Source organism: Linepithema humile, chromosome 5 (genome assembly GCF_040581485.1).
Source record: "Linepithema humile isolate Giens D197 chromosome 5, Lhum_UNIL_v1.0, whole genome shotgun sequence".
NCBI classification, from domain to species: domain Eukaryota; kingdom Metazoa; phylum Arthropoda; class Insecta; order Hymenoptera; family Formicidae; genus Linepithema; species Linepithema humile.
In genome coordinates, this window is record NC_090132.1 from 26,049,981 (window position 1) to 26,065,518 (window position 15,538).

The 15,538-nt window shown below is 34.0% G+C and overlaps 2 protein-coding genes across 9 annotated transcripts; one reads left to right on the plus strand and one right to left on the minus strand.

The window, feature by feature from the left end:
• Positions 1 to 32: 32 nt before the first annotated feature.
• On the plus strand, positions 33 to 10,340 carry Taf3 (TBP-associated factor 3). 8 transcript variants are annotated; one of them, XM_067355185.1, is made up of 11 exons: positions 33 to 327; positions 1,021 to 1,192; positions 1,357 to 1,599; positions 1,692 to 2,887; positions 3,089 to 3,694; positions 3,891 to 4,088; positions 4,167 to 4,267; positions 4,556 to 4,803; positions 7,196 to 7,290; positions 7,954 to 8,054; positions 8,226 to 10,340. In XM_067355185.1, exons 2-11 carry the CDS (start codon positions 1,027 to 1,029, stop codon positions 8,359 to 8,361), a joined length of 3,090 nt encoding a protein of 1,029 aa, XP_067211286.1. In that variant the 5' UTR covers positions 33 to 327; positions 1,021 to 1,026; the 3' UTR covers positions 8,362 to 10,340. The 8 variants fall into 8 exon arrangements, with proteins under 8 accessions (XP_067211286.1, XP_067211290.1, XP_067211285.1 ...); XM_067355184.1 differs by having other exon boundaries at positions 57 to 360; XM_012366437.2 differs by having other exon boundaries at positions 58 to 360; positions 4,556 to 4,668.
• Positions 7,954 to 12,483, minus strand: Not11 (CCR4-NOT transcription complex subunit 11). Its single transcript, XM_012366476.2, has 2 exons — positions 12,331 to 12,483; positions 7,954 to 12,224 (listed from the first exon to the last, which is right to left on the minus strand). The coding sequence occupies exon 2, from the start codon at positions 12,148 to 12,150 to the stop codon at positions 10,798 to 10,800; it is 1,353 nt and encodes a 450-aa protein (XP_012221899.1). The 5' UTR covers positions 12,151 to 12,224; positions 12,331 to 12,483; the 3' UTR covers positions 7,954 to 10,797.
• Between the last annotated feature and the right edge of the window lie 3,055 nt (positions 12,484 to 15,538).

Consider the following 15,538-nt stretch of genomic DNA (forward strand, 5'->3'; position numbering starts at 1 on the left):
TACGTTATTCTATTGGATATCGACAACTTCGTGGATTGGACATGCTAGATACTGTCCAAGTGTAAATATTTTATGAAAGTTTGCTCTACTGCGCATATTCGGTAAAGTCTCAGAATCCGGAAACACTGGGTGGAATTCACGCTTCGTGATGAACAGTTTGCTCACCCTGCGCTGGAGAGGGCATGGGAATGGCGGTTTGTGAGTTATGCAGTTTCTATCGTTAGTTTTGACGCGTATTACATAAAAAGTAGAATGTCTCGCATGATGCCAAACATTGTATGAAGTCACATCGATAGCGTCAATAATGTGACATTTGGATTGGAACTGGTAAATATTCTCCCGCCGTCGTACCACGTCCAGGTGAGTAGACGTTACCTGACGCGATCTAACTGTTCGCATGGTTTTATCAAATTAAAAAAAAATACTTTGGATTCGGTATTATCGGTCTCTGATCGATGTATGATCCGTGCAGCCAAACTTGTACAAGATCTGGTTATGTCGACGGTGATTTCATGTTTATAATGTACAGATTTATATAGCGTCTTAATTTTTTCGATCAACGGTGTATATAAGATGATAAAAATTTATTATCGCAGAGCAATATAATTTACTTTTTAATAATAATAATGTAGTAATAATATCTGTGTATGGACAGTATTGATTCCATTAAAATATGATACAATTATACATGTGTTCTGTTATGATTTGATTTTTATATATCTATTTTACACATCAATTTTTATCTCAATGTCTAATTTTACACTCATGTATATTTGTGTTACTGTTCATATAATTGGCATATTAATATAATTTACAGAACGATGTATTATTTTCAATACACTGATTGCTCTGTTGTGTTTGTTATATACGTTCTAGTTTGATTAAGTCATGCTTATATAGGAGAAATAAGATTGTTACACAGGTGATGCAGACTCTCTGATAAAATACATGCTATTCATACAGACAATGTATTAAAGGAGCTGCTCAAAAGATCCAATTACATTTCAGTAATTTTTGTAGGCAAAAATGTCAGCTGAATACAGCCGAAGTGTTTTAAAAATGGTTATTGCTCAGATTTGTCAGACAATAGGATGGCATTCTATTAATACCACGCCATTAGAATTTATGGTGGATCTAATGCAAGAATATTTATTACGCGTTTCAAAACTTACACATCAATATGCTGAAGTTTGTGAGTAGCTATTACATTAATATTCATAATAATCACTTTTGTTAAAAAATCTTTTTTACTTTGTGTATATATTTTATAGACAAAAATTCTGATTAAGAAATGATCCATGTTTTTAAGACTGTTTAGTGACATTGTACATTTATATTGCACATTATATTTTACAGTGGGAAGAACAGAACCAAATCTTGATGATTTAGGATTAACATTTCGATATATGAATATTAATATACAGGATCTAGCTGAATACGTAAAAAATGTAGACTCTGTTCCATGCCTTACACAGGTACCACAGTACCCTGTTCGGCGTGAAAATCATTTAAATTTTTTAAAACCGGGCAGTCGTGAAGTTGTCACTAGACCTGTACATGTGCATGAACATTTACCAGCTATGTATCCAGATACCGAAGGTAATAACTTGTGTTCTCTGTGTTGAATGACTGTGATAACATAATTACGTTGCTTTATATTTATATTTTACATCAATATATGATGATTACAGAGGAGTTTATATCAGATAAGAATGAAATTGTAATCAATGGTACAACTGACGTGACATCTAGCAATGGAACATCATCAAGCAATTCAAATAACACTTCACCTCATAGAATGTCGCCACAAGTGGTTTTCAAACGGCCCGGCGATCCAGTGTCTTTTGAGAGTCCTATAGTGAAGCGGACGAAAATTTTAGAAGAAGGTAGACCATTACGTGAAATAAGCAGCGTTATGATGACCACTTCCGGTTTTTTATCACCTGCGCGAGAAGGAAAGTTGCCTGAAGCGAGAACGCCGCATCAAGTACGATCAGATTCGCCGCAACCGAGCTCTTATCCAATGGTGCCGCCTGAATTGAAATGCGACAAGAAACCGAAGAAGGTTGTAAAGAAAGATGCAGAGGAACGTAAGCTCGACAAGGAGAATAAGAAGAAGAAAGGTACGAAGGAATTATCCAAAGCGGACAAGGTCGACGATAGCAAAATTAAAAAATTGGTCGCGATGAAGGAACTAGCCAAATTGAAGCCCTTGAAACCTGGCGGCGGTAAGACGCAGCCCGCCACGTTACAAGAGCTTGTAGGCAGCAGGCCGTCTACGCCGAAGATCGCGTCGCCGAAATCAGCCGCCAACAGTCCAAAGTCGTCGAAGGTTGCGCAGCCGAAGGTCAAGACTGAGAAAGTGATAGATCTGACGGATGGCTCTCCCGCTGCAGAGAAAAAGCAGGATACCGTCGACAAGTTACCTTCGGAACCGGACAAACAGAAGTTGAATATATTCAAGAAGATATCGAAACCGCGCGAGGAGAAGGACAAGGACAAGGACAAGGACAAGGAGACGCCGGAACCGCACAAGTACAAGGAAGTTCTCGATTCGCGCGACAACTCGCCGGAATTGATTATAGATGTCGAGAATGCGGAGAAGCATCGTAACGACGTAGATGGCAAAGGAGGACGCGAGGAGAAAAAGACGCCGCATACACCGGACGTGCACATACAACCGGACGGCGATTTAGCTGGGAGTCCGCCGTCGGATGTTTACATGTTCGACGATGCTTCACCGCCGGGCACACCTAGTACGCCGAAAACTCCCGAGTTAAGTGTGCCCATTGTTCCGGAACAACAGAAGCGGAAGAAGAAGGAGAAGAGCAGCAAGAAGAAAGAACCTAAATTAAAAAGTCCGAAGCAGTGCGTCAGCCCGAAGAAGGTAGGCCACATTATACATATCGTTCTTTGCATGCTCAATGTAGGTGTTGAAAAGTTACATGTGTAAACTTTATGGTTTCTCCCATCGAAGTCGATGTGCCTTTAGCGACTGGATTTTTTAATTCTAATTTACGTGTGTGTGTGCACGCCATATCTTTTCTATCTTTGAATATTAATTCATTCTGTTGATGCTACTTTTCAGATGAAGCTTTCGAATGATACCGCAGAAGTGGACATATTAGATCGACCGAAAACACCGCAAGCGCCCGAGCCACCATTGCACAGAGAGCCCACTCTGCCACCTGCACTTCCACCGTTCCCCTTTTTCCCTCCGTTCCCTTCGGCACCTGGTTTAATACCCTATCCAATGTTCTCACGATTTCCACTACCGCCGGGCCGAGATGGGCCAGGTCCCCATCCCGCGATGCCGAATTTAGCACTACCGCCACGTTTTCTCAATCCATCCATGAAGCCCGAAGATTTTCCGTTGTCCAAAATCAAACCGATGGAACGTGAGAAGCCACTGATTTCCTCGCCAGTCGAATTTGCATGTTCATCAGTTCCAGGCGAAAACGAGAAGGCGGACAAAGAGAAGGTGGATAATAAAGTTACAAAAATGTTTAAACCAAACAAAGAATTACCTTTCATGAAAGCACCTGAGAGGATACCACCTGTAGGCGTTGCACCGCCTATAATGTCCGCACCTGTCGCACCAATCACGCTTGCACCTCAAGTACCCGCCGCGCAAATGCCACCGTCGAAAAATTCTAAAACTGAAAAAGCAGAGAAGAATGATATGGTAAATTCGGTAGGAAACCATATCGTTAGATATCTCCATTTCGTCATACTAGCTTTTTAACGAAACATCTTGATGAAAATAACTCCTATGCATGATATGTTCATTTAAATCCATCAGGAATTCCATATAATTGCTATATGATCCTATTTTAGCAACTAATTTGATAGTTTTTGTATATGTTATATATAACAATTTATATTTTCAGAAATCAAAAGAACACAAGAAAGAAAAGAAGGATAAATTAAAGAAGAAGAAGGATAAGAAAGAGAAACATAAAGATAAAGGCGAGAAAGTGAAGGAGAAGAAAGAAAAGGCTGAGAAACGCGAGAAATTGGAAAAGATTAAAGAGAAAAAGGAGAAGAAAGAGAAGAAAAAGGAAAAGGATTCAAATAAGAAAAATATGGTATTTATATATCTGCTATAAATGATATTGACATAATATGAAAGTAATAAGTAATTTATTACGTATGTATCGTTATAGAAGGAAGATAAGAATCAAGAAGCTGTTCCAAAAATCACGTTAAAATTAGGTACAGCTTCTCCTAGACCCGCAACACCAGACAACGCTCTTACGAAGAAAATGTAAGTTACAAATTATCATATTTTTGTTAGTAATTGAGATGAGAATTCTTATATGTGTTATTAATTTTTATATAAAGTTTTCATCATATTACAATCTTCCATTTAATTTCTTGCTACATTTCATTAGTTTATTGAAAACAGATTTTTGGCTTTATATTGTTGAATTGCAAATTGTATTATGCTTTATAATTCAATAAACTTCTAATAAATTCAATAAACTTCTAATAAATTTTTTATAATTTATATTTCCAATGTAAATAACCGTTAAACTCTTTTGTTTTCTTCCAGAACAATTAAACCACTTGTGAAAAAACCCGATGAAGAGATCAAGCGGGAACCTAGTCCAGAGTTGGCAAAAATATCAGCGTTAGTAACACGACCACCAAAACAAAAGTCAGCAAGTAAGAAAACAGAGGAGGGATTATTAGATGGAAGCCCTGCTCTTCCTACAGACACTTTCTCTGCCAATCTTATTAGCGTGCCACTTGCATCAGTTCCTCGAGCAAAGAAATCTAATTTCCAAAGTCTGCCTCAAAGTGAGCAAATACCTTCGCCTCACTTCGATCCTCCTAAAATCCCGAATCCTCTAGCGCCGCCACAACAACCGCCATATTATTTTGTAAGTACATTTATCATAATATTCACACAATGGGGGATCATTTAAATTCACGTCAAGATTCAAGATCTTAGAATATAAACGCTGTAGGTAATATTTTATAGCAAAGAAAATCTTTGATAAACTCATCGAATTTGTAATCAACTAGCCATCTATGCAGGAGAAAAGAATATATAAGACTTGAAAATTATTGCAGATTCCTGGTTTCGAAATACTATATGCACAATCGAATAGAAATATACAAATATTTAAAAATATATCCTGTTAATCTATTTTGACATTGTATAGAAAATCTACATTATTTTTCAAGTTTAAACAGTATAATTGCAATTAAAAAGGCAACAATAGGACGGTAAATATAATTGAACTTTTTGCAAATTTCAAATCAAAATATATCAATATTTAATTTTCTTACCAAAATTATTATCGTGATAAAGTGAATTGGGGAGGACTTGATTTAAATTATATCAAATATTTTATTGACATTTTATAATGATGAACCCAACCCATCGATATTTCTTCAAGTATAAACCTATCCAAAAATTCCAATTTCCTATTCATTTTACGCTATCTATGCATTTAGGACTTGTGGTGACGGTATCATGTCTCTTTTTTTTCTTAAGCCACGCTTTTGATATATTGTTATGTTGTCCAAACTATGAATGTAGTACACATTCTTATATCTATATTTAGAATTACTGTGTATCTTATGTTGCAGTCATTACTTTACTCACTTTCTTCAAATTTAATATCTGATTTCTATTTTCTAAACCTATATTGAGTCTTAAATTCTTTTATTCTTACATAAAAATTCAGTCTTAAACGCTTCTTTTGCCGTTCCATTTTTCTGTTCGGCAAAATTGTTCTGTACAAAGAACTTTTCAGAAAAGATATTTGTATTTTTGATAATTAGTTTAGATAATATGTTACAAAATATTATTTAGCATCATATATTTTAAGAAAATTTATTCGTATTATTAATAAATTCGATAATTTTTTTGTTTAATCTGTTACGTTAAGTTTTGTGATATTTATGTATAAATCTTTTCTGAATAGCTGCATTTTGAGTTTACCATTTGTAGAATTAACTGCATATACATAAATATGGACATATTTCTTCATTATCTATTAAAAAAGAGAATTTGATTGTGCGTTTTAAGAACTAAAAAGAACCATTTATCATCATCATTTTGTCATACGTTTTACATAAATCAACTTCATATGCATACAATATTCTAGACTTGTCTCTTCTTACAAATTTGCGACATACTATAATTTTGCATATAATATAACAGATTTAACAAACAAATATCTATTTACACTACAAATGCAATTTTTATAGAAGTATTACCGCACATTTTATGTATACGATATCATTAATTTTCAAATACCAGAGTACCAAAAACGTAAAGTATTATTATTTTTAATTTTAACATGTTAAAGTATATATAATTAAACTGTTATCAAAACAAATTACAAATTTTAAAGTTCGATTAATGACATTTTATTCTTAATATTTTCGTACATGTCAAACGAAGTAATTTCTTTTACAATATATCTATCTTATGTTAATTAATAATATGCCCATGCTTCTCATTGATTTCTATTTTCTATTCAGCAAATACAGTCACAAATTAGTGCACAAGTATATAGGGTGTTCCAGATTTTATTTTTACACGAGTAAAAATAAGAAAAATATATTAGATAAAGCCTTTGTGAGAAAGTCATAACAGAAATACAAAATAAAGCAAATTTCATAATTACATCTTTCGATTGATCGAGGACTGCAAAAAAGTTGGTTTTTTTTCCTTTCTTATTTTTACTGATAGAACACGCTGGCTTAGCTTGACTACTAAAATCTGGGATATTCTGTATAATTTTCACGTACAAATAGTTATACAATTAGGACTTATGTGCAATTTCTAAATTTGCTGCTTGACTGTTAACTAGTAGTACTAGAGCATGCGTCTTATTAGTTACTAATGTAACTAATATAATATCAACCTGAACATATCTTCCATTTTTAATTCTTACTCTGAGAATTTGCTTGATCTAAGACACAGTGAGAAAATAACGATTTGTCTTATAACATTCACTCCTTTTTTTTTTAACCGAAAATATATTAACGATTTGCACGTTATATTAATACACCATTTATTAGTAATAGAGATAACAGAGAAAACATTAAGAAATTAATCTAGCAGCAAAATATAAAGTTAGACCGTTGCATGAAATTTGCACGTTGCATAAAAAGAAGTTTGGCATGAGAGATCCGTTAGGGGGGAATATAACTGACGGTTTTAACGGTACAGAGGTGAAAGCAGTCCCAGTTCCTAAAAAGGACGATGCTAAGGAAGACAAAGAAAATGGCAGGAACATGTTGCCTACAACACCAACCACTACTGTGGTGAGTACGCTTCCCACCTCTTTTAAAGAACGTTGCAAGGCATTTTCTATACGCCAATGTCATGGACAACTAGTTTCCATACTTTATAACATTAGTTACAACACGATGCGTACGTCTTATTGCAAAGAAAGCAAAATAAATATAGAAATAACGTGCTCGTTAGCTGACATAGACATTTTAAATAGGGGAACGATTTACACGTTTGAAAACTTAGAACATGATTTAAAGGAGACATGTATGCGTGTCGGATATTAAAGAAGAGACAAGTTCATCTTCAACTCATATGCTTTCATAAATCATTTTATCGAAATACATAAATCCCATATACATTATTTAAGACTCAAGAATGTTTACAGAAAATATATAAGATATACTGAGATTTCATTATTATCAAAATATTTCTCCATCACATAAAAGAAAATTATTGATGGACAGCATGACAACATATCTTGATGCGAAGTCTTCTGGCCAATTCCTGCAAAGTCAGACTCAGCATATTATCAAGGAATTTTAACGTACTACTGTTTTAAAAATAGACATTCCGCATTCCGATGAATATTTCAACAATTTTCCAAAATTCTAAAACAAGTTTGTTAAAGATGGGTTGGGTTAGATAAAAATCTGCCAAGTTCTGTTCTGTTTATTCTGAGATGAGTGTTACAGGATCGTGGAGGCCGTCAAGTATGGATATGTCCTGCATGCGGCAACCAGGATGATGGCTCGCCGATGATTGGCTGCGACGACTGTGACGCGTGGTATCACTGGTAAATAATTCATTGTATAATTTGTATAAAAGATCTCAATTAAAATCAGGAAACTTCTACACTCGACAACTTGATTCTCTAAGAGAGAATTAAAAATCGAATAATAAAGGTCGTTTGATTCGCTTGAAGAGATTACATATGACAATTTAACAATATTTCTAATGTTTTCAGGGTATGCGTCGGCATGCAAGTCCCACCAGCCGATGACGAGGATTGGTACTGTCGTTTCTGCATAGCGAAGAAGCAAGAGCTGCTCCATGATAAGAAGAAGAAAAAGCGGAAAAAGAAGGTGAAAGTAACAGCCTAGTATAAGCCAACCGGGTCTAATTGTATAAGACCCGGTGTCACTGTACCACCTACTACCAAAGTCAAAACAAAGGATCACAAAATTGGCGTCAAGAGTGTGAAAACGAAAAAGGTATCCAAGGGCGATGTTAAGGTACAAATGAAGCCGTTGAAAGGAAAATCGATAGTAGCTAAAGGAAAGGCTGCGAAGAACATAGTGAAAGTAAAAACAGTGAAAAAGAAGTAAAGAAGTTGTTACATTGTGCAATGCAGTTTAGATAGAATTGTATTTTGTGAAATGCAAAACAGATTTAAATGTACGCTATGCTAATTGCTTGTGGTAGTATTCCATATTGTATTAAAAATATTTGTCAGTATTTTAGTTATTGAAGGAATGTTTTTGCTATCACTCAAGATACTGATGATTAGATTATGATGATTGATAGAATATGGAATACTTCTGTTGGTTCTGGAAAGAGCTTCTCGCTTTTCTACTTTGTATACACACTTATGATTTTGTGTCACTGACTGGGTTTACATGTCAACCTTAATCGGGTTTAATAACATCCGTAATTATGAAAGTCATTCCATTTTTCAGAGGAATATCTATCATTGACCAGTTTCACATACGTACGGATGTTATTAAACCCGATTAAGGGTGATGTGTAACAGACCTCACTAACACTGTGCGGTTTATTACACAGTGCGACAAATTTGTAGCATATTTTCTTAGTTCTAATAGGAGATCATATCTTTCTGTCACATTATACTGGCAGACTTCATATAGGGGACACTTCGACAAAAATTATATTCATTTTTAATACAGATATATTACATGAATTATGTAAAATAATATGTTAATATTATTAGTGATGTAGATAGTTATATACTTCATTTCTTTTATTATATATATAATTAAAGACGAGAGAACATACACATCATTGCATTGCAGATAAAATCATAATGAGATACTTTGATATTAATTCTATATGTTATGCTATGAATCACTCCACTAATTTATACATTAATAAATTATGATATAGTATGTATATCGCATCTCCGCAAGAAGAGTGACGCAAGTCGAAATTTTTCGAATTTTGTATTAAGTTGAATTCAAATACATTTCGCGCGAGTCCGCTATATAATACTGCCGTTTAATATATATACATACTGCCGTAAATAATTAATTTGCAAATTATTGTTTAACCAAGCATAAACATGTGAAATTATTTTCCGTAAAATCAAGCTTGCCTCAGACGATTTATAATTTGCGACAGAATTTGAGATAAAAATCTATTCATGATATTATTAATAGGAAACGTTATTATTAACGCAATTTTATTGCGGGGAACAATTTTATATTTTTGACTTGTGTCACTTTTTGCGGGGATGCGATATATAAAATTGTCTTGCATGTATAAAATATTCAATTTTGAAGCGTGTATGTAATATTTATGAATTGTGAAACCGATGATGCTGTCGATAATAAATCAAATTATTATCGTTAAATTAATAACAGCAATAAGGCAAATGTCAATCTATAAAAATTATATCGAGCATATGGCGTTGATTGGAGTGTTATAGTCTGTACAATTCTGCCTAATCTTGTATAGAAGAATAGTTGAAGAATATTGCTCGAATTAATTGGAAATGAACTTCATACGAAGACACTAAATTACAACATATATTTGTAATTATAATATTGCAAAATTTGTTACGCAGTTGATACATACAACAAATACATCTAATAGAATTTTATTCCATATATATTTTTTTTTTCAGCACCAATCCTGTAAATATATAAAATAAAAGGTTATTATCACAAACCAACTGCTAATGTGAGAAATGTACATATTAATCAATAAGGCCATTTGTAAAATAAGTAGCAAAATTGTACGACTGCGATATTTATTATTGTCATCCACTTGAAAGAGAGTGTGGAATACGACAGGTACAAAAGTGTAAAAATTTTACAATTATAAAACTCATTTACACATGTAAGACTTTTATTTGTTTATTACACGATAGAATATGTTATAAAATATTAATATAGACATAATATATCAAATTTTAAAAATACGTTTCACAATCATCCCTGTATTATTCTCAATGTTCTATGTATATATGATTAATTTAATTCATTTATAAACACATGATGTTGAAATCATATATAAATTTTTAATAAAAATTTGTTTAAGATATTTAATGTATGTTAAACGTGATTTTTTACATACGATTGGAAATAATTTCAAAGGCTATTTTTTTCTTTAATAATTTATGGATATAATCTTACAATATTATACAATCTAATTAGATACACGTTTCAAAATACGATGTGGGACATGTAGGAATAAGTTCTTTTTTTATGGAACTTATTTACATAATTAATTAATGATGTCTCTTACAGTGTAAATTCTAATATTCAAAAGCATGATATTGTGTTAACACATCTATTTTATTATGTTATGCTTATATTACTTTTTGTAGGTGGAGCATTAAGCCCACCAGTATCACCAGATTCCAATTGTTTTAACAGCCTGAATAGCGCAGCAGCTTCCCTGATGCGACTAAACTCAATGCAAAATGCTTGAACCTCGATAAATAGTTCTTGCACGTTTATGATCTTGTTTCTTATCAGGGACTGCAGAAATACGCAAACGAGTCGTACTAATCGGTTTTGCATATAACGGTCCTTAATAGTTTCACAAGTAGATATACAATTACTGATATATAAATGGACGAATTCTGTCGGTAGGTCCACAGTGGTGGTTAATCTGTTTACAACTTCCATAGAGTGAAGAGACATCTCCATATTCACTAACACACTGAAATATTCCGTGATTTGACTGGATTGCATTAATTTTAATAAAACTTCGATGGCAATTAGAGGATTATTCTCGACTAGGTCTGGCAATTTGCTAGGCGTGAGCCCAATGTGATAAACAAGCTTCGGATCGTTGTCCAATTCATTGACCAAGTACTGTTGTTGCTGTAACGTTAGCACACTCTTGAATGCCTTGCCCATCAGTTTACGAGCTTCCGCACCAGCACAATTCGACACGCACATACTGGTGTCATACTCAATTTTAAATTGAGTTGGCTCTGTGACGTTCATCCAAGCTATTTCGTTGATGGAGTGAAAAAGTGGTGGCATTAGCCTCAAGAACTCGGGACGATAACTTTGTCTGCACAAAGGTGGATCACCACTAGTAAGCATTTCTGTTATGTTCTTTACACTGGACTTGTCAAATTCTGTTCCTTTAGAGTGATCCATATCAGGCAGGATTACAGGATTGCCGCACTTACTAACAGAAGGTAGCTCGGATTGATGTTCTGCTAATTGTAATTGTAAGTTGGTTAAATCGATAGATGGCACAGGAGCAAAAGAGAATTCGTCAACAATTTGGCGCGGTGTTTTTTTCATAATATCCTTTTGATTGTATCCTAGTAAATTAACCAGTAAATTCTTCTCGCAATTAGACAAAGATGGTATGTGACCTGTAGGTAGCTTTCCATTATTAGTGTCTTCCTGTGACTTCAATACCTGTACAAATACACTGGCAAAAGGCGTGGAAGCCAACGGCTCTCCTTTGTACAAGTCAAAGAGTAATGTCAACGCTATTACACGTTGAACGAGCTTCGGCAATAAATCAATATGTTGTAACTGTAGCAGTAACGTTGTTCCTACCTCAAAGCGATCTTCTTTGGAAAAGATTTGGTGCAACTGGATACAGAGACTTTCTAAACTGGTGTCCAACTTCTCCTCATCGACAAGTTCCAGCAATTTTGTAGTATCTTTTGGAGTAAGCATCTTCACCGTGTGACAAGTGAAACGTTAGCGATAATACGCTTTGTTTTGGACGAGACTTCACATTTAATCCGGTGCTGTAACAAATGTAAACAATACCAACTCTGACGTGTAGATATTTTGCACATTTACCGGCAGAGAATTTGCAAGCGAACATTAAGATAATTAATTATAACTACATACATTTGATATATACATTTGACAGTCTGATTGGTAAATCCATGTAAGGCGCGTTAGAATATTATAGAATATTATTGAATTTGGACTTCTGCTCAGAGGTTATATTAAATCTGTTCTTTATAGCTGAACTGGCTACACTAGTTCAGAGTTTATTTTTTTCCTTCCATATTGGAAGAAGAAAGATAAACTCTGAACTAGTGCAACCAGTTCAGCTATAAAGAACAGACCTATAATCGCACGTTTATGCACCTATCGATTGTCGAATATAGTGACATCGATCAATTGGTCAATCTTGATTATTAACGTGAAAAGTCCCTTTGGATTTACAATTATGGATCTAGCACGGACATGCACCAATCGGCCGTTTTATTATGGTTGCGTTCCGTTTTGCGCATAGCACGCATCGTTCGCATCGCTAATGCTTAGCGCATTGGCTGCGTTTCGTTTCATTATGCGCATGATACATGCTTTGAAACGGAACGATATTGAACGCATTAGAAGCGGAAAATCAAAATGGATTCCACAATAAATTGCGCTATCAATGTGACAATGTTTTTAATTGATAAAATGAGTGACAGTAATAGTAGTGAATCATCAATGACTCTTCCATTATGACTCTTCCTATTTTGACACTTTTTACAATATCGCTATCAATCGCCATATGCAATTACGCAATCGCATGGAACGCATAAGCCGAGAGCACAAGCTTTTACTTGGTCCATTTCCTTATGCATTTGCTTATGCTTAAGCCGAGAGCACAAGCTTTTACATAAAGCATAACGCATAAGCATAAGGAAATTGATTGGTCTATATATAAGCATAAGCAAATGCATAAGGAAATGGACCAATCAATTTCCTTATGCTTATGCGTTATGCTTTATGCAAAAGTCTGTGCTCCGGCCATTATATATAGACCAATCAATTTCCTTATGCTTATGCGTTATGCTTTATGCAAAAGTCTATGCTCCGGCCAATAAGCTGCTGCAACTCAAACTTGAGGTAGCTGATGCGTGTATTATGCGCTGCAGGTGGTGGGGATCTAGGGAATTCTAAGCGCTGTTCATGCGCGCATTGAGTGAAACGGAACGTTTTCTATGTAATTCGTGCGCATAATGTGCGAAACGGAACGCAACCTATGGCATCGAAAAGTGGATCTCAGACCTACTGGATCATTGAGTAAAAAGAAACAGGAGGGAGCATATACTAGCCAGGACTAGGTAAATCCGCGGACGGATGTATGTACGTCATGACAGCCATCTTGAGCGACCACTTTTTGAAAGTGAGAGGGAATGCTCGAGCATAGCGGCAAGCGGCATACCGTACGCCGTACGCATTAATATGCAGTGTATAGTCTTTTATGCAACAGTGTATGGAAATAAACGATCAAAATAGTATACTGTAGAGCTTGTGGCATAACAGCAGCAGCTCGAAATCATGGAATAACGTTTCATCGGTTAGTATTATCAACAATAATGAGATTTTTATTTTGGAGATTATAATCATATGTATAGTATTGTGAAATTGTAGATTCACAATAATTACTAAATAATTTTCACTCACAAACAGGTTTCCGAAAAATCCGGATCAAAGAAATGCATGGATAAATTTTTGTAAGGACGAAGGATTTAATATAAATTTAGATTTTAGATTATAACATTGCTCTTATGGAAATACTGCACGAGTGCAATCCCAATGAAAAACGCCATTAAAATTTGGTATTATTGTTGCATATTTTAGTTATTTTCTTTTAATTGTACATTATTTCCTAATTAAACATAACAAGTCATTCAATATTGGCGCCCTTGAGTGGCCATCTTGAGCGACCACTTTATATAGGGTGCGTTCCACTTAACGCCCGCAACGCTCCTAGGATCATTTTATCCTTGTTTTTCATCGAAAGTTAAACGAGGATAAAATGATTCTAGGAGCGTTGCGGGCGTTAAGTGGAACGCACCCATAGTCACTTCCGTCCGCACTTTTAAGACCAAACGCTCCCTCCTGTTTCTTTTTACTCAATGGTCCGAGATCTCGGACTGAGGGAAAGTTACTAGAACTCGGATCATGTACACACTGAATTTGGATGCAAAACTCGAATAAAGCCTTGTGTCCACGATGCTAGAACTCGATCCGAGATCTCGGTCCGAGTCCTCGAACAATAATATTTATACTTAGCTGAATATAGTTAGCGTTGTAATCGAGTTACGATTCTTTACGATGATTTTCTGATCTATGTTATAGAAAACTCATATCTTCAAACAACCACCAAGTTGGTTTATAGATATCATCAAGTGATCACGGAGTAAGAATAAGGAGACATAACTAGATAGCGTATAGAGAAAAAAGTTGGTCACGAAAAATGTTCCACGAAGGAGGTTTGCCGAATGGAATAACTTGCAACATTTCGTCGCCATCTTAAATCTGTTCTTTTTTAGCTGTACCATGAGGAACATGAACTGAACTGACTGCACTCACTCTCATCGGTTGTGAAAAACATAAATATGAATTTACTAAAAATATTATTCGCTTTTATTTAATAACACGGATGTTTTTTTTGGTCAAGCAAGCAAACAAAAATGATAGTGCTGAAAGAGAAAAAACAAAGGAAAAAAGGAAATCTTCCAAATTAGTTCAATTAAATATTCCAAATGCTACAAATATGCATTCTCAAATAATTAATGAAACAAATACGGTTGAAACTGTAATACAAATAAAAACAAATGCAAAAAGGCGTAAAATTGAAATAACTTTTTGTAAAAAACAATAGCGTAAAAAGTAAGCGTTAAACTTTATATATATTTTATATACTTACTTTTATATTTTATAAAAATGTTTATTTTATAAAATAAAAAATAATTTACTTTTTAATACAATTTATTGTCATATTTACAATTCCAATCCCTATTTTTATAAAATTAAAATTCATATATATATACATAATTTGTAATATAGATAGAAAGCTAATATGCTTTCACGATAATAATTTCAAAATATAATAATCTTTTAATATCTAATTTAAATTAAAATTATCAAAATATTTATTATATGCAATCAAATGTTTAAACTATTGTTTGATTTTATAAATATTGTATTATTTTTACAATTTATCAACAATTTTTAAAAATTTATTTACTTCCTTAATATTTTCAATTACAATAAATTTTGAAAAAGAACGAATTTCATTATTTATATAAATATTAATCTGTCCATTTTG

Bases quoted from the DNA above. Each gene is read 5' to 3' on its own strand.
- Not11 (XM_012366476.2), bottom strand. From the start codon at position 12,150: ATGCTTACTCCAAAAGATACTACAAAATTGCTGGAACTTGTCGATGAG.
- Taf3 (XM_067355185.1), top strand. From the start codon at position 1,027: ATGTCAGCTGAATACAGCCGAAGTGTTTTAAAAATGGTTATTGCTCAG. The intron at 2,888-3,088 runs GTAGGCCACATT...GCTACTTTTCAG, and splicing joins AGTGCGTCAGCCCGAAGAAG to ATGAAGCTTTCGAATGATAC. The intron at 3,695-3,890 runs GTAGGAAACCAT...TTATATTTTCAG, and splicing joins AGAATGATATGGTAAATTCG to AAATCAAAAGAACACAAGAA.